This window comes from Streptopelia decaocto, assembly GCF_964273445.1.
Source record: "Streptopelia decaocto genome assembly, chromosome: 5".
NCBI classification, from domain to species: Eukaryota; Metazoa; Chordata; class Aves; order Columbiformes; family Columbidae; genus Streptopelia; species Streptopelia decaocto.
In genome coordinates, this window is record NC_138659.1 from 25631340 (window position 1) to 25656729 (window position 25390).

Below are 25390 nucleotides of genomic sequence, written 5' to 3' on the forward strand. Positions count from 1 at the left end.
TTGTAATGCAAAAGATTTAATTTTTCAAAAAAAATGTTCACGATACGGACAGTCACAATACAAAGTTCTGAAACACAATACAACACTGAAACAAGTTGAAAAAGCCTTTTTTCAATCGAAAGTCAATGTTTAATACAAAAACTAGGTGTCAACAATACTTATTGTAAAAAGTTTATGACAGTGGATTCATATATTGATTCCCTAAAAAAAAACCCACCCCTCATTTTGAAGAAATATTGACTATTAAGGTAATTCTGAATTTCTTGAATTCACTTCAGCCATTATATCTGACATTTCCTCAATTCTAAGCCCTAGGGTTGTGTTTCATGGTACCAAATGGATAATAAAGGCACATTGTGGTTTGAAACCAAGGCTAGAGACTCTAGCCTTTAAACTTTCCGGCTTTTGTCTGGGTATTTTATAAAGACTCAAACATGCAGTGAAAAAAATGCAACCCTCTTGAGGGGGTGCAGAGTGAAAAAATAAAGTCTGCAAAAAAAATGTAACCCATATAACCTATAAAACAGTATTATTTTCTTATGCATTTCTTAGTGCTTCTTCAGATTCTTTGAGGTTACATATTTTAGAAATTAGTTACCTTTCTCCAAGTTATTTCACTCTTGACAGAACTAGCATAAAAAGCACACTGAAGATTATTCTCCTCCATCAGTTTTGTGGATTATGGGAAAGGATAGATGCACTGCTAAAGTTGAAGTTATCAGCCAAGACAGTTACTTGCTGCTTTAAGTTTTTCAACACAACTTTCTAATTTAGTAAAAAGCTTTAAAGAAAATGCTGGTTTAATCTTTTAAAAATTACTAGACCGCAAGTCTTGCATGCCCAATTCCAGCATGAAGTGTTCAATATCAAGTTACAAAGTCCTGTCACAGACCTACTGCAATTATTAACAAAATTCTGGCCACAGGGGTGCAAATCAATGTACTCTGGTTTAATCATGTCTACCACAACTACCTGTCTGCGAGCCATGTCAGTTCCTATGAAACCATTACACAACTCAAAATTAGTTGGAAATAGAATTTGGAAGAGCTACGTAGGGAAAGACTACTGGGAAAGACTGTTCCAGCAGTACTGGTCTGCACATAAACAACTAATCAGCTTACACTAAACATTTCTAGAACTACATAAAATGTAATAGTTATACCACATTTTGGTTCCCTGAGAAGAAAAGTGCTCTAACTACAAATGTCTTTGGAATGCCATCAGTAGAGTGAATAAACATGTACCTCTTGCCCTGCTGCTGCAGAGACATCTCCTACTTTCATGTGGGTCAGACTTAGTTTTGGCATTTTCATTCAAAATAAACCTTACTCTCCACAAAAGTGGCACTGAAGTGAGAGTAAGAGATGACTAAAAGTAGTCCAGTACTAAACCTTGTTTATCTGTGATGATTTGTTATTACAACCTGGAACCTATAGTTAGACTCGAACACAAAGTCATTAAGAGTGCAGTTAACCACATCTGTTTAACCCATAATTGAGATTGGTTTTTAAAACTTTAGTATAACACAAAAATCTTTCAAATATGTTTTGGAAAGAATTTATCCTCCCAGGGGCATAATTTTAATGTTTATCACATTCACTAAAAATATAAGAGTTAAGACTTCAAATACAATGAAACAGCACACAGAAGAAGAATGAAGTCAGGAACCATTTTATTTCCATCCAGCTTTTCAGATATTAAGGATGGCAGAAGAGCTCATTCCACTACTATAATTTATGAAATTACAACCCTAGAAGAGGCAAAGCTTATAATATCGCTTCCTGCTTCTCCTCCCCAAGTGCTTATAAGCTCAGTGATTATTTGGTTTGTTTCTACTGTGTCTTTCTGTCCCTATCTAAACACAAACCTCCTTCCTCCTCTCCCCAGCCACCAAAATACAGTAACCGGGTAGGGAGAAGCAGCACTGAGTCAGTAAAGAGAAGTTATAAAAATGTTAAACAGCTACATATACTACACTAACACCCAGGATGCTCACAACATACAGAAAACAACTTTGCAACTATATCTTGTTCTGCTTGCCATCATCTATGAAGATCGGTTCTGTAAGATTTGTTGTCCAGTACATGCACACAGTTACTCCAAATTCTTCTGATTCCTTGCAGTTTCTAGGCAATAATTCATCTTATATTTACTATTTTTAAGACAAAATACTGAAACTGGTTTCAGATATTCTTGTCCAACTGGTTTTAATAGCAAAATTCAAAAAGCATCTTCAACAATTATAGAATTAATGCTCAGTACTTCTCAAAGCTTTAAAAATTAAGGTATGTTGAAAATTACTTTCAGTATATCCCATGCAATTGAACTGCTCAAATAGATTATAATCTTAATTTAACATATTCTAGGTTAGTGAAGAGTTCATATTTAGAAACTAATTCCACAGTTCTTAGACCTCATATGGCAGGAGATGAAACTGTTTAAATTATCACTATCAACAGGAAAAAATTCCCATAGGAAAAAAGTATATACATTCTTACTATAGCCAGGCAATTAACTATTCCATTTCAGTGCTATCAAACATTTAACTGAATTACTTCAACCAGTACTTCAACACCCAACCAACAGTTAATATTTCCGATTTTCCAAACATATTACTTGTTAAAGGCTGCATTTTTTTGTTTAAATCTAAATATTTTTTCTTTTCCAATACAATCAACTCAGTTCAATGCATTTAAGTTTAAGACTGATTTGTAAACTTACAGAATGCAATGATGCAGTTTCATTTTAAACTTAGCACTTATCTGAGCATGTCTGCAAACGCTCTCTTACACGAGGTGGAAGTGTTTTTAACAATCTTTCTTCTACAATTAGAGTATGCCGCTTTAAGAACTGACATTCTTCTAGTTCAGCAGGAAGTGATTCAAAGTAGTTTCCAACGAGCTCTAATTGAACAAGATTCAGTAGCTGACCCACACAAGGGGACAAATTAATCAGACTGTTATTTCCCAGAAGAAGAAATTGCAGCTTTTTGCATTGAAATAATCCATCAGGCAGCATTTCAATCTGAAAAAAAGGAAAGAATAAAAATAATGCACATTAGAATTTGTTAGCCTACATGCAGCTGCATGTTTTGACATTACTTAGTTTTATTTTAGTGTAAAAAAAACAAAACAAAACCCTTTTAGTTTATGGAAGGATAAAGAAAGGGAAAATTGTAACGCTTCTATCATTGTGCAAGAAAGTGCTTGTGAACACTACAGTGGTTTATATACCACTTTTGTTGTGAATATGCTTAGCTACTGGCAAAGCTGAGACACAAGCATGGTGGAAAGCAACATATACATGCACACATCCACAGAAATGCATGCAAATGTGGGCACATGCAAGTGGCAGAGGAGATAAATGGGCTACTGTCCCCTAAGAATCACTTAATGAAGAACACAGATTCTGTGGAGAGACATTAAGAGCTGCTGTGTGGCAGAACCTGTACAAGCAGCTATCGGAGCAGTACAGTAGTAACTTACTACTCCTGGTCCACTCTACTAACATATAAGATCCAAACCCAACCTCACTGGTGGAAACAAATATAAACCTCAAAAGAAATCATAAGTCACAAGCCTGGATCCTACACTAATGAGCCAGACAGTTAAGCACAGCTGGTGATGTTATCAGCTATAATTATTTCCCTCTTCCCAATCAGACAGCTGAGCTGCTCATCAACTAGCTGTTGATTCACTACAGCTTTCAGTTTGACATTTTAAGGTAGAAATTTAACACTGTTCACTTCCATTATATGCTACATAGAATAGACAGCTTCAGGGAAGATACATTTCTGCAGCCATCCTTACCCTAAACTGTCTCTGGTTCAGAGCCCTTAAGCTGCTACAGACCAGGATAGTATCTAGTCAGTATTACACAAGCTTTGATGACACCAAAGTTTTAGTAATTAAACAAGCACAACCCTTTTTTTTAGCTTTACTGGGTTTACTTTAATCATGACCACCACAAAAGCATTTTGAACCAGAGGCTATTCCAGAAGAAATGGTAGGCTAAGTCAGTATTTGATGGGGTTTTTTTGTTTGTTTTGGAAGTAGTAATTCAAAGTTCTACTTACATGGTTTTTTGTCAAAGCCAAGTACTGCAGATTAGTCAGATAAGCGATTTCTTCAGGGATGGAGGTTAGCTTATTACAGCTAAGATCCAAATAGTGTAATTTTCTACAAAGAAATAGCTGCAATGGAACACTTTTAATATTATTATAATTTAGATACAATTGTTCCAAGTTTGATAATGCACCAATCTGCGCTGGGATATATGAAATACTGTTGTACCACAACTTCAGGCAAGAAAGGTTCTTAAGATGTTGAAAACTAATTATTTCTTCCACTGTTCTGAGATTATTTTCTTTTAAGTCAATTTCATGCAAATTGTTTAGGGTAAAAATGGAATGTGGAATGCGCTCTAAATCACAGCAAATTAATTCCAAGGTTCTCAGGTGTACCAGCTTCTTCAGGTTATTTAGCACTATCAGTTTATTTCCCTCATTGTTGATAGACAAGTGTTGTAAAGAAGGCAGAAGATCTGTAACAACTTGAGGTATCCGGGAAAGGTTGTTTTTTAAGTGAATTGATCTCAGATTTTTTAGCCCCTGAAAGCTTTCATTGTATATGGAGTTGTGATGATCTAGCATGAAATAGCCCGTTAAACACAGTTCTTGTAGGTTTTTTAGATGAAAGACCCAAAACGGAATTCTTCCCATCTCACTAGATTTCAGGCGCAATGTTTTCAGGTTTTCTTCTAAAAAGCTGACTGCCGGGTAATCCATAGTTAGTGATGAATGATAAACATTGAGTTCTTTGAGATTGACTAGCTGGCTCACTGCTGAAGGAAGTTTGGCTTCAGGAATGAGTTCCAGGCTTAGGACTTCTATTTCTGTCAGTTCAAAGACACTGTCTGGAAGACCATTTAACATGAAAAGGTGAAGTTCCATCTTGTCTTGGGAATTTCTTACTAGCTTATTTTTCAGTTTTTCCACTGACCATTCATTGTTAAGATTTATCTGTTTCAGTTTGTTTTCACTCAAATCAGACAGGAATATTGAGAATCGTTGGGAATAAAGAGGATCATACTGATCTGCTAAGTGGAGAATAAATGCAAAATCATTCTTTACATCAGGTATATCGCTGTAATTACTTTTCTCTCTCAGCTTCTCAAAAGAATATTGCTTAAGTGAACTTCTTAACATCCACCACAAACTATAAGTACAAGTTAAGCCATAGAAGATAACTAAAACCACATAAAACGAAGCCAAAACTTTAAAAATTTCTGCTAGCGAATAGACACACTGGTACCTTTTGTAGCCTGTAAAGGCTTGAACATTAACAACGCAATCAATTTCAAGTGTAATAAATGATAAATAGTAGGGGACATAAATTATTATTATTACAAAGACAACGACTTTTGCTATAATCTGTTTCATATACACTGTATATATGACATCCTTCTCTTCGACATGTACTCTGAATTTCTTCACTTTTTCAAATATAGCTTTAGCTTGCTCCCCTTCTTTTTTGTCAAGAACACTTGAGGAATTTTCTCTTCCAGTTGTTTCCAAGCCAGGTTGTGAATATGGCAGGGACTGTCTGCTGGCCCCTATATCTACTGAACTCCCAGGTGATGAAATCGCTGCTTTGGATTTGGCTATTGGCAGCTTTCTCACAGACTGCTCGGCAACTGTTTCCGAAAGGGCACGCGTTGTCCATGGAGAATCAAAACACTTCTGAAGAATGGCTACAAAGTGCTCAAGCCTGGAACTTGTACTAGGATAGTAAAGCCAGAAATTACTGCAAGCGGCAAAAATAAAGGTATGCAGAAGCACTAGGTATGGAAAAAATTTGGCAAACCAGTGAAGTTGTCTCTCATAACATACTGCATCAATATAGGAATACTGCTGCCGATGGAGATCATTCTGGATTTTAAGCGGGACGATAAACTGTGTTATAGAGCTAGCTGACATGTTAAGGTGGGTTTTAACTAAATCCCAAGGCACGGCACAATGATTGTCAAATTCTAGCTTGCAAGGAAGACAACACAGTACTCTGGTTTGAGTAAGCTGGAGAGCCCCAGCGAGCACAGCAACTAGCAGCATTATCATGGTGAGGTAATACCAGAAGACATCCCACCATGGTTTTAGTATGTGGTAGGATGACTGAGCATCTGCTAAGTATTTGAGTTCTGTTAGCGTGATCATGACTTTCACCTGTGAGAGAACAGCAGCTGGTAGAGGAAAAAAAAAGAAAAGACATCCTTAGAGAATAGTTAAAAACAATTTCTCACCATTAAACACTTGAAGCTTACTACTCTTTTCACAGTTTTAAATATGTGTACCATTTGGCCTAGCATCCAGAGCATAGGAAATGGATCCAGGGACTCCGGGCACCTAACCCTAGCCATGATATTATTTATTTTAAGGAAAGTTACTTGGAATGCAAAAATGTAAATTATGATTAAAACTAGCATCAGAGATTAGGAGAAAGTATATTTTGACCAAACATTTGTTTAAGTAGAAGCAACAAGCAGGTATAAGTAGTGTTTGGTATTTTACTAGCAGTCCTTTATCGTCCTAAACTTACATAGCAAAAGTGATTTCTCATTTATGAAGCATTCCAAAAGTCACTGATATATTAACATGATGGCTCTTGTAATTCAGAATTTTCTACTAGGTTAACTCATTCTACCCAAGAACACACACAAATTCTCTAAAGAGCAGTTTTATTACATATTCTTGTATCTAATTCCCCATCAAGAGAATAAGCATACTGACAGAATGAAAATGAAGCTAACACAACTTGTTATTGACCAATATTGTCACACATTAAAAATGGCACACCTAACTCCCAGCACCAGAGGTTCAATTCATACTTACTTTACTAATTAAAGAGAATAAAATACACAGCACCGCTCAGTCAGGAGGTCTACATCTTTTAAAATTCCTTGGACATGCCATCTTTACATTTGTCTTCATTCTGGATGGAGAAAACATTGAATATACTTTACTCTTAACAGCTTCACCTAAATAAAGAGCAAACATTTCAGCTGTCATTAGAAATGCTGCCTTATTGCAGACATCAGGATCCATTAAGCTCTGCATTGCTACAGCTACATGAAATGGAACAGAACATACTTGGCCATGATCATGTAGAATGTATAGTCAGTTTTGCACAGTCAAATCAACACAAAAAAAAAAAAAGGAAACCACCTACAGCTGGCCCTATTTCAACTGGGAAGATTTTTTTTCTTGTCAAAAAACTATATGAAAATAAAATACACAACATGCAAGACTTCAAGAAGTAGAATTCAGTCATAATTTTGGTATAGCAAGGCTTGGCAGAAAGACAAGTTTCTCAAACAACAGTCAATATTTTACATCCTGAAACAAAAGAATGAACTACCCAGTGTCAATGGCAATGCCACAGACACTACCAGCTTTGGAGAAAACTTACTAATAAAGTCTGTTAAGCAGTGCAGATACAAAGCCATGTTCTCTATCTTTCTTAATCATAGAATAATTTAGGTTGGAAAAGAGCTTTAAGATAACTGAGTCCAACATTAACCTAGCACCACCAAGTCTACCTCTAAACTATGTTCCTAAGCAGCACAAACACCTCCAGGATTCATAACTCAACCACCTCCCTGGGCAGCCTGTCCCAGTGCTGGATAACCCTTTCAGTGCAGAACTTTTTCCTAATATCCAATCCAAACCTGCCCGAGTGCAACTTGAGGCCATCTCCTCTTGTCCTGTTACTTGGGAGAGGAGACTAACACACATATCGCTACAACCTCCTTTCGAGTAGTCGTAGAGAGCACAAGGTCTCCCCTCAACCTCCTTTTTCTTAGGCTGAACTTCCCCAGGTCCCTCAGCCACTCCCCAGATTTGTGCTCCAGACCTTTCAACAGCTTTGTTGCCCTTCTCTGAACTTGCTCCAGCACCTCAATGTCTTTCTTGTAGTGAGGGGCCCAAAACTGAAGGCAGTATGAGGTGCAGCCTCACCAGTACTGAGTACAGGGGGATGATCACTGCCCTGGTCATGCTGGCCACACTGTTTCTGATCCAAGGCAGGATGCTGCTGGCATTCTTAGCCACCTGGGCACAGTGCTGGCTTATATTCATAATATATTCTTACTGGACATTTCCATTCCAAACAGAGCTGACAGGCTGTTATAAAAGGCAAACAACAGCTGAACTAAGGCAGAGCCTTATTCTTACTCCACATTCACATTTGAAGGGAGAAAAATGGCTGAAAATAAGTTAACCTGTCTTGCATTGACAAGGCTACTTGCAATAAAATGTAGAAACTTACCAGGCCCACTCAAGGGAAGGCAGCTGAACAGGATAGGATGGTTGCAATACACTACTGGAGAGAAAATAAATTGTCATCACATCATTAAATATTTGGACTCCAATAACTGTGAATATTAGAACAACAATTCAGCGTTTTAAAGATCCAACATCTAATGAGCAAAAGATTTAGAATAATTTAAGATGCCATCCCCATCAAATATTTACTTGGTCACCATCTGTAAGTTGCTTTTTCTAAAGAAGAGATAAAGCAACAGCCCTTGTCATTGTCCCACTGCTGAGCACTAAAAAACATTTAAGCTTAACAGTTTCTGCATTTATGTATAGTTACTAGTTCTGCAGCTGAGATGCTCTAACCATAGCTAAGAAACAGCAATTTCTTCAATCACTCCAGCTCAACTTGCAAAAACCACATCTGTAAATACCTTTAAAATTCTTTTGGTATGAATCTTGCGGCTTTGAATATAAATTTGTAGGTGCAAAAGCACAAGAAGGTACTAAACCCATCCAAACTAAGGCTGTCATTCTGCTAAGAATATCTGGATCATGTCTCAACTCAAGCCAAACATGCTTGTAGGCAGAAAAACCCAACCTAGTTTTAAAACCAGTCACTTCTTCTCACTTGAACTTTGTAACAGAAATAAAAGAACTTTGGACCCTCATTGAAGTTCTAAAGAACAAGCTAAGAGAGAAATAGGTTGAGTGATTCAACAAAGAAAGAACAAAAAGTATAACCAACATATTTTTTAACAAAGAAAAACATTTGAAAAGTCAAAGTGATCACTGAACCAGCTGAGAGTTAACATGAAAGGTCTAGTTATCATGAGGATGAGAACATGTGGGGGACACAGCGCTGTCCCAACAACCCCCGACACGGCCATGCTGGTGAGTCACAGGGGGGTGGCTCGGGTCCGCGTGTCCTCTTTGTCCCTTGTTTGAGTCCCTGTGTCCTCATCCTCCTCCTCGTTCAGGTCCCAGTGTTACCACCCTCCTCCTTGTCCGCTCCTCAGGTCCCTGTGTCTTTGTCCTGCTCATTTAGCTCCCAGTGTCCTCATCATTCTCCTTGTCTCTGTCTCCTTGTTCAGGTCCCAGTGTCATTACCCTCTTCCTTGGCCCCGGCCTGGCGGGTAGACGGGGCCGCCCCGGCCTGGCGGGTAGACGGGGCCGCCCCGGCCTGGCGGGTAGACGGGGCCGCCCCGGCCTGGCGGGTAGACGGGGCCGCCCCGGCCTGGCGGGTAGACGGGGCCGCCCCGGCCTGGCGGGTAGACGGGGCCGCCCCGGCCTGGCGGGTAGACGGGGCCGCCCCGGCCTGGCGGGTAGACGGGGCCGCCCCGGCCTGGCGGGTAGACGGGGCCGCCCCGGCCTGGCGGGTAGACGGGGCCGCCCCGGCCTGGCGGGTAGACGGGGCCGCCCCGGCCTGGCGGGTAGACGGGGCCGCCCCGGCCTGGCGGGTAGACGGGGCCGCCCCGGCCTGGCGGGTAGACGGGGCCGCCCCGGCCTGGCGGGTAGACGGGGCCGCCCCGGCCTGGCGGGTAGACGGGGCCGCCCCGGCCTGGCGGGTAGACGGGGCCGCCCCGGCCTGGCGGGTAGACGGGGCCGCCCCGGCCTGGCGGGTAGACGGGGCCGCCCCGGCCTGGCGGGTAGACGGGGCCGCCCCGGCCTGGCGGGTAGACGGGGCCGCCCCGGCCTGGCGGGTAGACGGGGCCGCCCCGGCCTGGCGGGTAGACGGGGCCGCCCCGGCCTGGCGGGTAGACGGGGCCGCCCCGGCCTGGCGGGTAGACGGGGCCGCCCCGGCCTGGCGGGTAGACGGGGCCGCCCCGGCCTGGCGGGTAGACGGGGCCGCCCCGGCCTGGCGGGTAGACGGGGCCGCCCCGGCCTGGCGGGTAGACGGGGCCGCCCCGGCCTGGCGGGTAGACGGGGCCGCCCCGGCCTGGCGGGTAGACGGGGCCGCCCCGGCCTGGCGGGTAGACGGACCTCAGAGACCTCGGAGCTCGATTTAAATCCCCAAAAGGGCTTTAAAGCGTCCGGGACCCCACGCACCTCAGGGCACTACTGTCGTGTCCCACCCCCCAAACCCGACCCATGGCCCCTGGACCTGGGCCAAGAGACATCGCGGTGGCTCCTCTGTCCCCTCAGGGCAGCGCCACGCTCCCAGCAGCCAGACGCTCATCGCCGTGTTTCGCACCTGCAACAGCCCCCTTGTTGGGACACAGCGCTGGGACAGACACAGCCCAGAAAAAAAACAAACAAACCAACTACATTCTTGCTGCAGTTTTAGAACATTTTCTAGCAGACAGTGTCACAGTATTAAGTATTTAAATACTTGAACTCTGTTCTTGTTAATGATTACTTTTTGAAACCCTCCAATGAAGCATGTGTATTCACTACAATCTTATGTATACAAAATAAAGCTTCCTATCAGAGTACACAGATATACAAGTGTAATATAAACATGTGAATTATTAATGATAATTCTGCTAAAGACACTTTTCTTTCAAACCCTATCTGTATGCCAAGAGTGACTAATCAAATGGAATAATGCTAAACTGTAATAGGTTTGATAAATCTCATCTCCAGCAGCTTTCAACCCACAAAGCCGTAAAAGCTTTTCAAAGCAGCCTAATTCAATTGGCCATCTATCTTAGAAGATGAGAGACAGAAGTTTCGCCTCAGGCTAAGTGATGACTTCAGGAGAGCTACCGCAGACCAGTACTGGGACACAGGCCAGAAAAATAAAGTCATAAAGATCACTAATATCAAAGCACTTTTAAGTTACTTCAAGACTTCTAAATCTGATCAATAGAAACATATCCAGAGTTTGAATAAAAGGTCCTCATTTTGAAAATTATTTTCTATAATCAGACACCCACCCCCTGCTTCCCTGCTGCCAAAAGGTTACTTAACACCGCATTATTGTGTCATTTGGTCACTGCTTACATAAGTTTAGGCGCATTTAGTTAGGGATGGCTCTGCAGCAAGAAAAGTGCCTTGCTTGTCCTCCCCAAAGGATAATGGGCTACCAAAAGCCAGTACATGACAGGGGGCTTTGTTTTATTTTGAAGACTACACTGGTTTTGTTGATTGTTAAAGTATTCAACTGGTGTTTCTGACACAGTTAATCGAAACAGATTGATACAACTAAAGCACAACTAGACCCCCAGTGGCGCCCTATTTTGCCTTTTTCCACTTCCCCTCTGAGAAACACAGCCCTCAAGTTTTCAGACAATCTCTTCAGACTCATGTTGTTATTCCAACAGCATGTACTTCTCAACCAAGATAAGGAGATGCTGACATACTAAGCAAATGTGTCTGTTGTATCCATTTTCTATCAAAAGTGATTCCTGAAATACAGTACCAACTTAGCTTCAGAATAGCTTAAATGTATCGCTTTTATTTCCAAAGTTTTGGATGCAAAATTAAATTCAGTAATAAACTAAACATGCAATCAATTTGGCTTAACATGCAGTTTTGATCTTCTATGCAGGACTGTCAAACTCATGTAGGAGTAGTTACATTGATACAGTCCTAAAATTACATTGGAACTTTGAAGGCAACCACAAGGCTGATGTGGCCCCTGGTGAAAATGAGTTTGACATCCCTGGTCTATGGGATTCCTAATACCGGCTTATGGTCTCACATGCACAACCCAAACCTTCATTTGCAAATAAACCCTCATGAATATTCCCAAAGGGGGGAAAAAAAAAAAAAGTAACAAACTTAACTCCCACACACTCATCACCCAAACCACATCTTTCCTGGCTAAAACTCCTATTGGCATACTACCATTTCCTAAACAACAAAAAAAACAAGTACTGCAAGAGTGCTGGGGCATGTCAGACTTCATAAAGTATGACACTGTCATACATACTGAGCAGATGCATTCAGATGACTCTCTGTCTGTTTTTTAAGCCTCCTGTTGACAAGTAATAGGCTGCTCAATTCAAGTGCTACATTTGACATATCGTATTCCAGAATCTGTACTTTGACAAACTTGTGTGCACATGCAGATTCAGTTGTAGGATCTTTTCAATTGGGATTGTATTTTTGGATCTGTATTCCACTGAATGCAGAACAACATGCAAGCAAGATTATTGAAAGCTTCTTTCCAGTTCCTTCTGAAGAAGGTCACAGGTGATAATTAAACATGTAAAAGTGATTATCCTTTTGTATTTAAAATAATCTTGAAGACATTCCCACACTCCACAATAACCAGTATATTCCTCAAGGACAGGATGTTCAAGACTACACTAAAGTTGTTACAAGTTTTGCAAGTTACAAGTTTTTGCAAGACAACCTTGCAAACAATCGAAGACAAAGTCCTTCCAAAGACCATAATTACAACTACAGACAATCTCAGCCATCTGTGTCTGGATTAACTAGAGGCCTTGCCTTCCTTAAACACTCCTGCTCTCAAGACAGTACTGCTGAACATAAGATGTGGAGCAGTAATAGCAAAACCTTATGCTGTTTAAGCAGCAGCCCTTGCTCTCTGGAGAAGACTGCTTACGTAAGATTATGTAGCCCAATAATGTCAGGGGTAAAATTTGTTTTTAGTTTAAAATTTAGTGAACTAGACTACATCTCTCTTTTTGCTTTACAAGCGTTGCTGTTCTCTGCTACTGCCTCAGAGCTAACTACACAGCACATAAGCTGAAAAAGTCTTGCAAAATTAAGTAACCGCTACCTAGTTCTACCACTATCATACCTTCATCAAGCTGAGAAAAAGAGAGTACAACACAGCAAGTGTATTTTAAATAGTTTCCTCAACTACCAAAAAGCTTGATTCCTACGTTCAACACAAAAGGCCTTAGAGTAGGTGAAAAAATATCTTAAAAGCAGCTTCACCTAAACTCAGAATACCTGTCTTTATTCTAGTACTTCCTTTCTCTGGTACACTTAATACAAGAGAAATACTTTATATGCAGTCTAATCCAAATAGAAAATAAGCTTTACTCCAATTTTATTTACTTTACAAGCACAAGACTTATTCTTGAAGTGTAACTGTGAAGGATTAGATACACTACATTATGCATTTCCAACCTATGCCTGCAGCACTCCAGAAAATACCATTGTACCATTGTCTTCCTTGAGCCATACTAAGTCAGCTTCCCATTAAATGCCATCAATATGCAAGTATTAAGTCTTCCCTCTATTTAGGGAAGGCCAGTAAAGAATTAATATTTTGTAGTAAAATATGTCAAACACTCACTAGAGAGATGGATCATTTTCAAGCATGCTGGTTGCACAAGGAGTTAAAATCACTTGCCTGTAGGCCATGTGATAAGGAATCACACATCAGTGAAGTCTGCCCAAGTGCATGAAGTTACTTGAGCCTAATTATCAACAGTGGATGGGAGGAAAGAAAACAAGTCAACCATTTTGAGGGTTAAACTCTGCAATGAAGTTGTAATCTGATATATGTATTTTAAAGGTATGTTAAATGTGCTTTATTTCATACCACTCTAGCCTGGAAAACAATTTTAAATACTAATTCATTTTCAGACATACATACATCTACTGGTAAAAGTACTTTCTCCAGCTTTATCCTTAAATTCAAGGTGCTAAGGATTGTGCTCTAGTAAAAACAAAGTCACAACCTGTGCTCCTAGAAATGCTATACTAGCGAGACAAATAGTCTAAACCCAAGTTTAAGACTAAACAGACAGTAGATGAGACAAGCAGTTTATGCAAAAATCACTGCAAATAAAAATGAAGAAAAACCTGATAAGTAGGTACAAACCTAGGTTTCTAAACAAGTGTGTTTCAGAGTTAGACAGGCAAGCAATCTAATGGTAAAGAAACTGAAGTAAAATGAAAGGAAGACCAGCTTTGTTTTGCACATAATTGCATCAACATGGCTCATCTCTTTGAATGCAAATTGTCTACATTCCGGGTAAATATCACTTTATTCATAGTCATAGTGCTTTCTAAAATCCCTATTAAACCAAGTAGAATCCAGACTATGAATCAAATCTGAACATTTCTAGTCCAGCTTTAGTGTTCTGGTACTATTTCCAAACTCAGAGATGCACTTTAAAAAAAAAGAATTCTATCAGGTGAACACAGAAGTATGACAGAGGAAGGACTTTAACTACACAGACAAGTGTTACAGTGCTTCACTCTCCTCTTTCCTTGAGGACACATTAGAGCAAACCAGCAGCCAAGCTGTAGTAGCTTTACCAGAGCATGGATTTATTTTCAGCTTGTGTTCTCACCCCTTTAATTTTAACCATAAATATACATATACATATATTAACTTAATAGATGCATTAGCATCTAAAATACTGATGACAATGAATATTGAAACAAACACCTATTTAGAAGAGTGTGCTTGTATTGGTCCAATAATAAGTTTGTTTGGAGACATTTTGTTTCATTCTAATATTAAACTAATTTAACTTATTTAATTTATATTATCATCAGAAACTCTAGTACTCTTCAGTGTTTTTTTAAATTTGTTTCATTTGCATTTCTTCAAACAGTTGTACATTTCACATATTCCTGTTTAGAAAGGAAATTCTTACAGAAAAAGGTCCCAAAAGTCCACATTGATATTACCCACTAAAAAAAAAAAATAGCTCTGCTATCATGAATCTGCTTGGCAATTCTTAAAGCAGCACAGCAAAACCCAATAACAAATAAAAATAACTGGAAAGAGTTCCATAATGCTTTAAAAAAGAGCATAACAAACTGGAGTAGTTCTGACTGAAGACTGTGGTACATTGAAGTGTTAATGATCCTCTCTGGCTAGTTAACAGGCCCAGGCCTGTGCTGTGCAGATCTCTTGGCCAACAGATAAATTCAGCCAGCTCATAACAGGAGTCTGCAGGCAGCTCCCAGTTGGTACAAGCAATTACACCACCTGCCTGTCCTTGCTTTTATCAAGAAGCACAGCAAGAAGTTCTCCTGTGAATGTACTTCCTGGTTGACAGTAGAAATTAGGCATGGAGTTGCATCAAAATGAGGTAACTCTTTCTACAGGCAGGGTCTGCACAGTATGCTGCACAAGGACTGAAAGCTCATTTGATGCTGCACAACTCATGTTCCCAGCTTCTAAAGGGATGTAAGATTTTCTATACTATTCTCTTATTTATAGTGTCAAATCCAATAACAAGCATTTTAAATGATACTGTACAGAGTCTGAGCACCTCTCTTACTGAGATCATCATAGACCAGCAGCTCTTGGTGCAACACACAAACCATACAGACTGTCTTCCAGAAGGTCACTTCTGAAATTCGCATTAATACAGTCCTCTCCTCCCCACCAAATAAAAAGAAACAACAAGCAAGTCACATATCTGTTATGTGGCACCATACAGTCTGATAAAATCTAATGCATTTTCAACACAAAAATGTTAGTATTTAAAGTGAAGCACTATCTTGTGTCATCTTTTTTTTTTCTCCTCATAACAGTTTCAAGTAAACAAGAACTTCAGTATTGAATAAAATGTAGGAGAGAGGCATGCATTCCTACTACTTCTAAAGTATCTATGCACTTCTTAGAGCCCAAAGAAATTATTTTTAAGCTTGGCATCAGACAGCTCGTAATGAAGTACACAATTTAATGCAATAGAATGTCAGTTAATGTTAAGTCTCAAAAAGACACAGGTACACAAGCAGAATAAGCACCCAAGCAGTACAAGAGACCTTTTTTTTTAATAAATAAATTTGAAGAACCAAGCACATTCAAAGCATGTATTGCTTATCTCACTGTAGACAAACCTACCTTTTTTTATTAAATAGGATTGTGAGACAACTCCAATACTAGACTACATTACTCACAACAATGTACTCCAATAGCCCCAGCGGGGCTCAGGCTATCACAGACTCGACACACAAACAATGATATGTATATTTAAACAAATAAGTCCAGTCACAATTTCAAAAAATATGGCACTTAAGTTATAGAAGTAAGAATGAAACAGAGCTTGCCAGATCAAGTAGGTGCATTTCTTTGATAAACTGTTTTCTAAACAAGCTAAGTGTAAGACATTGAATCTAGGTTACAGAAAATAAATTCTAGAGTGACTCCATACTATATCAGCTAAGACAAAGGTGGAAATTTCACAAAAAATACATGCAATTTATAGAAAATACAGGTCACAGGTTGTGCTGAACAAAGAAAAGGTAGACTAGATAAAGATTTAACACTTACAGGGACTGCAGAAATAGGACATGTGGAAAAAAATGTTGAAGTGTTGAACTTTTGAGTTATTTGTTGGAAGCAACCAAAAGAAGAGGGGGCAAACCTGCCTGGACTAATCCTTTGCAGGAGCAATGTGTCACCAACAATGTAGTCCTAACATCAGCAAAAGCTGTCCTCCACTATTCTCCTAAGAGAATACTTGTAGCAGGCAGGTGTGCCATTCCTGCACAAACTTAATCTGGATGCCTAAAGAGCATTATCATCCAATTTAGAAGAAGCCAACAAAACCAGAATCAGAACTGCAAGACTCACAATGGTCAGATGAATGGTGACCCTTAAGAAAGGAGACTAAAGGAAGTAGACATTCTAGCACAAGAAAAAGAGGAATGAGAATATGCTGGGGGTGGAGGGAGAGGAAAGAAGAGCACACAAAATGCATCTGCCTTCCCAGGACAGAAGCACATAGTCCATCTCTGCTTCGCTAATGCTCATTCAAACCACCAAGGGAGGAGACAACCCTATCCAGGGGTGACTGCAGACATGCCATACTGTCAAATCTTCTGTAGCACTTTTGGGCTGAATGTACCAAGGAAGTGGCATAGACTACACTCTTAAATAATACATAAAAGAACAGACCTCCTTTGTTGTTTCCTGACCTCCCAACTAGTTTTTTTTAATCAGTATAGCAACGCTGAAGACAGAAATCATACACCAATGCTACAAACTGTCTTTACTTGCAAGTTCCAAAGAAATCTTAGTTGGATGCAAGTTTGGAGCATTAAGTATGAAAAGTCTCCTTGGTTCTTCATATATTCCTTCCTCAGCAAGGAAGATTACACCAAAAGCAACCTCAAGAAGTCTAGACTGGAACCAGTATGTGTAGCATGCTGAAGGTTTTACAGCTCTCCCAGAAACCTGTGATCTACTGAAGCAGATCACATCCTTCATCCCAGTACTAACATAGTTAACACAGTCAGACACCTTCCAACTGCATGAAATCGGATTTTCAAGCTCACTCGTGCCTTTTTATTCTTGTAACCACATTCTTGGGTCTTTCTCATACTGAGAAATTTGAATACATAACCATAAGACAATGGTATCAGTAGTATCCCTCCAGCATTCTAAAGGAAGCTTCAATGCTATCTATTTAATTCTGCATACCAAGATAAGTACTACAATAGAAAATTAATTTTTATCCCCTTAGTTTCCAGAAGTCAGACAGATACTCATGATGTTCATTCATTGTGACACTATGCTCAGGACATCAGGAAGCAAGGCAGAAGAAAATAACACTGGAGAATATTCACAACACAAATGCTACAGGGTTTCTCTGCTGGCAGAGACTTTAATTATAGTATAGTTTATCATCTTTACTCTCCAACAGCAGTAAAAGTACAAGAGACCCAGTGTAAACCAGTTACGATTTAACAAAAGACCATCCTTCCTTCGGAAAAGGCAGGGAATTGCTCATACATGCTCCTCATTTTCAGTGTACTTTCCAATGAAGTTCTAAGTGGCCAGAGACCCCTGAAATAACCAAGACAACTCCTGTAACCTCACTGGAAACAAGTCTGAAATAAGAAAATATCCTCACAAGGATGGGCCTTGGAGAATGTCCACACATCTGAACTAGCTCTGAATTAACTTCTCAAGTACCACCAGGTGTGCTACTGTCACAGCAGAACACAGGTAAGCATTTGGGTCAGTTTTGTAGTCCACAGGATATCATGCTGCTATAACTAGGCTGCCAACATAATTCATTATATAGTAATGTAATACCATATGTACTGATATGTTAACTAAAGCATGTACTTATTCAATTTGATACTTCTAGATAAAGGTCCTATAAAGAATTAAACAGCACTACATTTAAATGAAGATGGAGAAGCCAACATTCTTCATACCATAGGAAGTCTTGCTAGCTTTGCACAGAGCATAGTACTGAAATCTAATGGTTTTAGATACTCAGAACCTTCATTCTACATTATTTTCCTAGTTCAAACTCTGCTTTTCAATATAGTAACCACACCCAACAAAGTTAATAGGGATGTTTACCTCCGACTAGCTGAATAGCTCTGTGGAAGTCACTCTCTACCTCAGATTCTTCAACTGTAAAATCATAGTAATGATTCTTCTATTCTTCATAAAGTGTTTAAAGGAGAAATGCCATACAGTCATAAGACTTAACTTCTTACTAGGTAATCAGAGAGGCTATTCTGGATTGTAGTACAGGTTCTGTTAGGTTCCAAGAGCACATGAGCTATTACTTTTCCTAAGAGTGGTCAGTCAGTTATCACTTTTGCCTAGTCTCAGAAATATGAGTTTGTATTTGTACTCCTTGTTCTAGCTATACTTGTTTTGATGTTTCTAAAATGAGAATAGTTATCTAGTATAATAAGTTAAAATTACAATATTGGACCTAAAAAGGAATCTGATGTTTTTTCAATATTTACAGATGGCCAGGACCAAACAGTGTCCTATCAGGGTAACAGATGTTGAGAACAGAAACATCAAGTGAGGTCACGAATCAAAAATATATACCAAATACATTCTGCCTCTGCAACGTAATTATTACCACACACAAATATAGCTAAAAGATTTAAGAACAGCCAGAAATGAGTGTTTTGGTTTTAAGTTTTCCTGATGCTGCATAAGTTTCATGAAGAACTTTCCAGAAGGGAATATTATTACTTCCAGAGACCACAGAGAATAATTTACCTTCATCTAGGAAAATATAATTATCAGGGTAGCAATACAGAAACACATCTGATTTCACTCTTAGTTCTGGCATTAGAAAGCTGAATCAGACATTCAGCACTGGCTCATATCTCTTCTCAGAAGCAACAGCTTTTCATGTTGTTGAGAAGGGAAGATGGTTAGTCTTAAAAGCCAGCCTGACAAGTTGAAATACTTGATTCTAGATGTTTGGTCTAAACATCCAAAATAAAATAAGAATAGATAAGTTTCCAGTTTACATCCAGGCACTCAGGCACTCTTTTTTGCAAACTCTCCTGAAACCCATCTTGTTATCTTTTCAAAGAATCTCCCCACCCCAAAGGAAAAAAAAAAAAAAAAAGCAACAACAACAAAACAAAAACAACCCCCCCACAAACACAGCCCACCCTCCCTCCCACAACAACAAAAAAAAAAACCAAACCACACAAACAAAAAACCCACAAACTTTTGAAACTCTGTAGTCAAATACAAACTCACCGGAAATGGAAATGGAATAGGTTTTACTAATTCTCCAGCAGAGACCACGCTGTCTGTACAATCACCTCAAACTCTCAAGCATCTTCCTGTTCATGTCACTCTTCATTATCTATTTATTAATTGAACAAAGCACCCAGCTACATCTTTTCTTTTCATAAAATGAAAGCACTGAAGGACAAGTTTCACATTGCACATACTGTGTAAGAGTGTATGTACAAATTACGTATTAATGCCTAATCACAACTCTACAGTTTCCAAGAAATGCACACAGGCAGGTGATCGCCAGAGCTCAAAGCAGTGTTATGCTTATCAGAAGCATCTGCAAGAACAGCACTAAGTTTCAGAACCATGCACAAGTGATCAGACTTGAATGCTACAGTAAACCTCCAGTAACCCAGCTTTGGCTCCTGAACAAACACAAAGTTAGCTTAACACCTGTGTTCACACTTTACACTTCCATCAAGCCTAAGTATGCTGTGCAACAGTCCTCTACCATGCAAAGTTTCCTTTTTGAGTAGACTGTCTGAGGAGACTGAACAACTGGCAAGCTTTTTTTTCAGATAGCAGTACTACAAGAAACACACTTTTTGGTATGAAGCCAACTTCAAAAACAAGAGTTGAGGTTTTAGCATCTCTCAAATCAATTAGGAACTTTGAAGTAAAAAACCTCCAGCCCATATTTGTAAGGAATTGAATAATGGTTTGAATCAAAGCAGACACTACTTTTAACAAGTCCAGCTCAGTAAAGCACTTCAGTATTGACATATCCCGTCTCACTTCAATTAAGCAATGTTTTGGTGTTCTCCTGACTTTGAGTGAGTGTCATTGCAAAGTTAGTATTTAAACAACATTCATGTTTAATAAAAAATGTTTTGGATTACACAACAAATGCACATCAAGATTTTGCTTTCATTCAGATGCAAAAATTAAAGTGTAAATACTTTAGCATTAGAGTCTGAACTTGCAGTTTGTAAATTCCATCTTAGTAGACCTTTACATCTGCATGCAGATGAACTTAGCTACCAGAAAATATCTGAATAAATATTTAACAACTTGAACTACTCATAGAGTATCAATATTTTCACCAGAAAACTGAGGCAACAACATCTGAGAAATCTGGGGTTACATTTCCTGGGGTTTTAAGTGGGAGCTTTAAAGTCAATGTCACTTTAATTGAGCCTCAGCAAACCATGTGACCATACTTTTGTAGCTGCTGTGCAACAAAACTGAAACTTTGTTTCCATATTAAACTAAAGCCACAACTTAATGAGTATCTTCCAAACAGTGTTTATAACATCATCTTAAGCTTGCTGACAATTAGCAGATCATATGACTACCATATCCTTTGTTGGTATCACTGGATCCCTTCTTACTGTCATTTTTATTCCCTTCAGTTTCTCAAAATCAACTAGATTCTCAATTTCAGCATAAGAAATTGTGTTCCGGTTTACAGTATCAGAACATACTGAGAAGTTGAGCACTTCTGATGGAAATGCACTCTCATAATTTAATTCAGAATGTGTGAAGACGCTATTCTGAAACAGAATGGCACTAATGAGAATTAAATTGAAGCTACTCCATTACAAGTTTTCTCCACAATTCCTTTCTGATTGTTGAAAGACTCTAGAACCCTCTCTGGTGTACATTGCAGTGGGGTGTGCCTGCACTGTACCCTAAAGTACATTAACAATAGCTTTCTTGAGAGCTGCATCATCTGCCTTCTTTCTAATGTACTACAACACCAGAAGGTACAGCCTTTCCATATCAGTAAGTTTAAAATCAAATAATTAGGGAAACTATTCATAAGTATTATGAAACTTTAGTTTAATATTGAATTACAACTTGATTTCAACTAGCTAGAAATTAAATCCAGAACTAGTTCATAGCACACAGCTCTTGGGAAAAAGAATCACCAAACCCAAGCATAATTACAATAAACTGAAGACCACTTGCCAATTCTGGTAAAACTCTAATTGTAATGTGTACACCAGATAGTTCATACAAATAAGCAGTTTAGTTATTAATAACTTAAAACCACAAGCTTTCTGACATTAATGAGGCTGACTGCCCACATGGTAGTGGTAGCATTAATAAAACACAGGCCACAGCCTCTCTGCTACATTCACTAGCTACAAGTTTGTGATGTGTGCCCCTGAACTTGCTCTGTACAACATATAAACATGTATTAGTCAAGGCATACTGTAGCTTGTCACCAGTTAAGAAGAATAAATCATATTTATTAGTTAGTTATTAGCAAATTAATTATGTGCTGCTAAACTAACATATAACCTATACCACTTAAACATTAAAACAGCAGCATAATTAAATAGAAGAGTATTAATTCCACTTCCCATTCCTTGCACTTCTACATGGCCACCCATGGTATCTGAATCCAATATCATCATGACCACGGCAGGCTTCTAACTTAACTTTAAAAAGAGTCACTGCAAGAGCAGCTGGCAGAGTAACATTATTTGCAAGACAAGAGCTGAGCAGCTGCTATAAGGTTGCCTCCAGAAGTGATAAACACATCCCACAGCTTAGCGCACAGAATACAGACAGCAGCGTGAAACATTTAGATAGGCAGAGACCAGTATAAACCACGCCTTATCCCCTTAGCCACATAAAATATCAATTTCTAATCCTAGCTGAGTAAAGCTTTATAGATTTAGCAGTAGGTATTGTAAGCTAAAGCAATTTTACTAATGCCACAGTCTCTTTCACAACCTGTCACATGTCAGGCAGAGCAGGCACAGTAGCTGCTAAAGGAACACAAGATTTTCCTCTCCACCTCCCCTCCAGAAATCCCTTATTAAAATACTGCTTTTGCAGTGGCGTACTGCTCTACAAAGTTCATTTTGCAACGCTGAAACACTGATGGATGTTTCTTTAGCATTGTTAGTCCCTCTCTAAAATGTATTCAACACGCTTTCATCAACTTCAAAGAGCAGCTGTATTAGTATCTTGCAAGAAACAAAAGGCAGTTTTCTTTTTCTCCCCATGAGAATTCTATTTTCCTGAAAAAGGAAAAGATAAGAGTCAGACCAGCAACTCTCTTCTCTCAAGAGTGCTAGGGAACAAGCGTTGTTAATGCTGTAAATTTTTAAAAGTTACATGAAACCTATTGAAATTGAAACTCTGTTACATTATGCTAATGTAAAATTCAGTAGAAAGTAAAAATTATGCCAATGTAAAACTCTATGATACATATTTGGATTTTTTAGCTACAATATAATGTTTTAAACATTGGGGAAAACACTTAAAACTTGCACCCTATCCTAACTCTTGGTTCTCTACTACCATCATTGTCCTTCCTGCTGTCATTTCACTTCCTTTGCCCTTCTCAGCACCAGATACTGAAGAAAAGCACTACTTAGCATAACTCTTTTATCCCCCACACAGTCAGCTGGGTTACACAGAGTAAAGAAAACACACACAATATACTTACACAATACATAATAAATTATATGAGTGATATACTATAATATTTCAACACTTAAGCCTTCTGGGCTTTTCCTCCCTCCTCTCACTTGAAAGTTTAAGAACTCAAACAAGATAGGTCAGTAAGCCTTGACTTGTTGACCTCTCCACTAGGAAGGTACTTAAGAATTCCGAGACACCAGGAAATAATTGATGCCTTACCTTATCACTTGAGCAAACAGACAAGGAAAGCTGGGAGTCAGCAAAACATGTAGCTTAAAAACTTGAAAGTGCAAGTGACCACATAGGTCCTAGCTTATTCTAGCACTACCTCCATGGTATTGTTTTAAATGGCCACACTAGGTGCCAATTCAAACACAGTTTACCTGGCCAGTGTAATTAACGACAATCCTCATGTAAGACTAAGCTTTAAGAAGTCTGCTTTAATTGCTCTCCTACAGAACTGGTTAATTGCAGTATTCACCACATTCTTAATTGAAGCCAGGAAGCTGCCTCATTTCCACCACAGAACCCTCACAAAGTAAGCCATTTGTCACTACAACAACTCAGCTGGGATCCAAGTAAAAGCTACCCTGCAAGAAACCCCTTGCTACAGGAACACTGTCTTGGTGGGATGAGAGATGCAAGGGAAAGACAGAGGAAAGGAAAAAAGGAGGGCACGTCTTACTTCACACACGGTACTGCCAGGCCTCAACACGGAGTTGAAGTCTCCCCTCCCTGCCGGAGAAGGTGGGACTTGACACCCACCTGCCATTCGCCCGCAGGCAGGTGCCGCCGCCACACCTGGGCCGAGGGTGGCAGCTGCGCCCGGCCGCGCCAAGCCCGGGGGGAGGAAGGAGCCCCGGGCGACCTGCAGCGCCCCGGGTCACTTGAGGACACGCGTAAATATCGCTTACGCAAATCAGAAAACGGTTTTCTCCCGAGCCACACCCGCAGGGGCGCGGGGCGCCCGCCAGGCCCCGGGGCAGGCACAGACTCGCCCCGGCGCCCGCGACCGATCCCTCCGCCCGCCCCGACCGGCGGGCAGGTGAGCGGCCCCGCTGCAGGCGCCGCCGAGAGAAAGGGTGGGCGCCCCGCAGGCGGGCGAGCAGCGCAGGGCGCCCCGCGGGCCGGCAGCCCGCTGCCCTCCCGGAGGTGGAGAAGGCACGCGGCCCCTCAGAGAGGCGGGAGAAGCGGGGGTGGCCTCCCGGTGGCGGTGAGGGCCAGCGACGCGCTGCCCTCGGGAAAACCCCGCTCCGTCCTACCCCCGCCCGCTCCCCCTCCTTCCGCCCGTCCCTCCCACGCCGGCGGCGCGGACACCTGTCAGCGGCGGCCACCCCGGCTTACCTGGCCGCGCCGCCTCCTCCCGCCCGGCCCCGCGCGACCGGTACCGCCCGCGCGCACGCGCCGCCGCCCAACGGCGTTTCCCCCGCGCGCTCTGTCCGCGAGGGAGCCGGCAGCGCAGCGCGAGGCACCGGCTCCAACCGGCACTTCTCGGATCCGGCCCCGCCCCCACTGTCACGTTACCGGCGGCGCCAGCCAATGGGGCGCGGCCGGCGGAACCGCTGACAGGCCGCGGGGCGGAGGAGGGGGCTGCGGCGGACAAAAGCGCCCGGCCCCGCCCCGCCTCGCCCCGCCCCGCGGCGCTCACCTGCGGCGGCACCTGACGGCCCCGCCCGGGCCGGGGGTCGCTCCCGGCACCGCGGCTGTGTCCGCGGGGGGAGCCCCGTCAGGCTGAGAGCCCCGTCAGGCTGAGAGCCCCCCGGTGCCGGGGCAGTGGCCGTGCTGGCCCGCAGGCAGCAGCCGCTCCCTCGGTGCCGGCATTTAAACAACTCGGGCCCCTCGAAAGCACGAGGTGGAAGAAGTGAGAAGGCAATTACTGCCGGCCGTAAAAAAATAAACACCGAAGGTGGTGACACTGGCAGAGACTCGATTCAGTCTGACTGAGGCCGCGCGGTTCTCCGGACACCGGAGGCCTCGGCTGGGTTGGGGCGCCGGCCGGGGGAAGGGGCGCGGGCTCCGGAGCGGCCCCCGGGGCGGCTGCGCGGGCGGCGGGAGTGGGGAACCCAAGGCCCGCGGGGGACAGCGGAAGGAGCGGGGCTCGTCCAGCCGAGGAAAGCACGACGGGGCCACGGGGAATGTCACGGCGCGGTGACACTGAAGCGAGCTCGCGGCCCTCCCGCGCCCCCCCCAGCCGCACTAGCGCTGTCCGTGCTGCAGCCGCGGGCTCGTGGCTGCCGCCAGGTACATCCAACGCGATCCCCCTTCTTGCAAGGGACAGACGAAAGTCC

The 25390-nt window shown here is 41.5% G+C and overlaps 1 protein-coding gene across 3 annotated transcripts; it reads right to left on the reverse strand.

Annotated features, from left to right (window-relative positions):
* Positions 1–24627, reverse strand: LRRC8B (leucine rich repeat containing 8 VRAC subunit B). Of its 3 annotated transcripts, none has more exons than XM_082053277.1 (5): positions 24447–24626; positions 8322–8375; positions 6887–6986; positions 4076–6237; positions 1–3024 (listed from the first exon to the last, which is right to left on the reverse strand). In XM_082053277.1, the coding sequence occupies exons 4-5, from the start codon at positions 6209–6211 to the stop codon at positions 2752–2754; spliced, it is 2409 nt and encodes an 802-aa protein (XP_081909403.1). In that variant the 5' UTR covers positions 6212–6237; positions 6887–6986; positions 8322–8375; positions 24447–24626; the 3' UTR covers positions 1–2751. The 3 variants fall into 3 exon arrangements, 2 of the variants coding, with proteins under 2 accessions (XP_081909403.1, XP_081909404.1); XM_082053278.1 differs by lacking the exon at positions 24447–24626 and adding an exon at positions 23788–23973; XR_014184102.1 differs by lacking the exon at positions 4076–6237 and having other exon boundaries at positions 2886–3024; positions 24447–24627.
* Between the last annotated feature and the right edge of the window lie 763 nt (positions 24628–25390).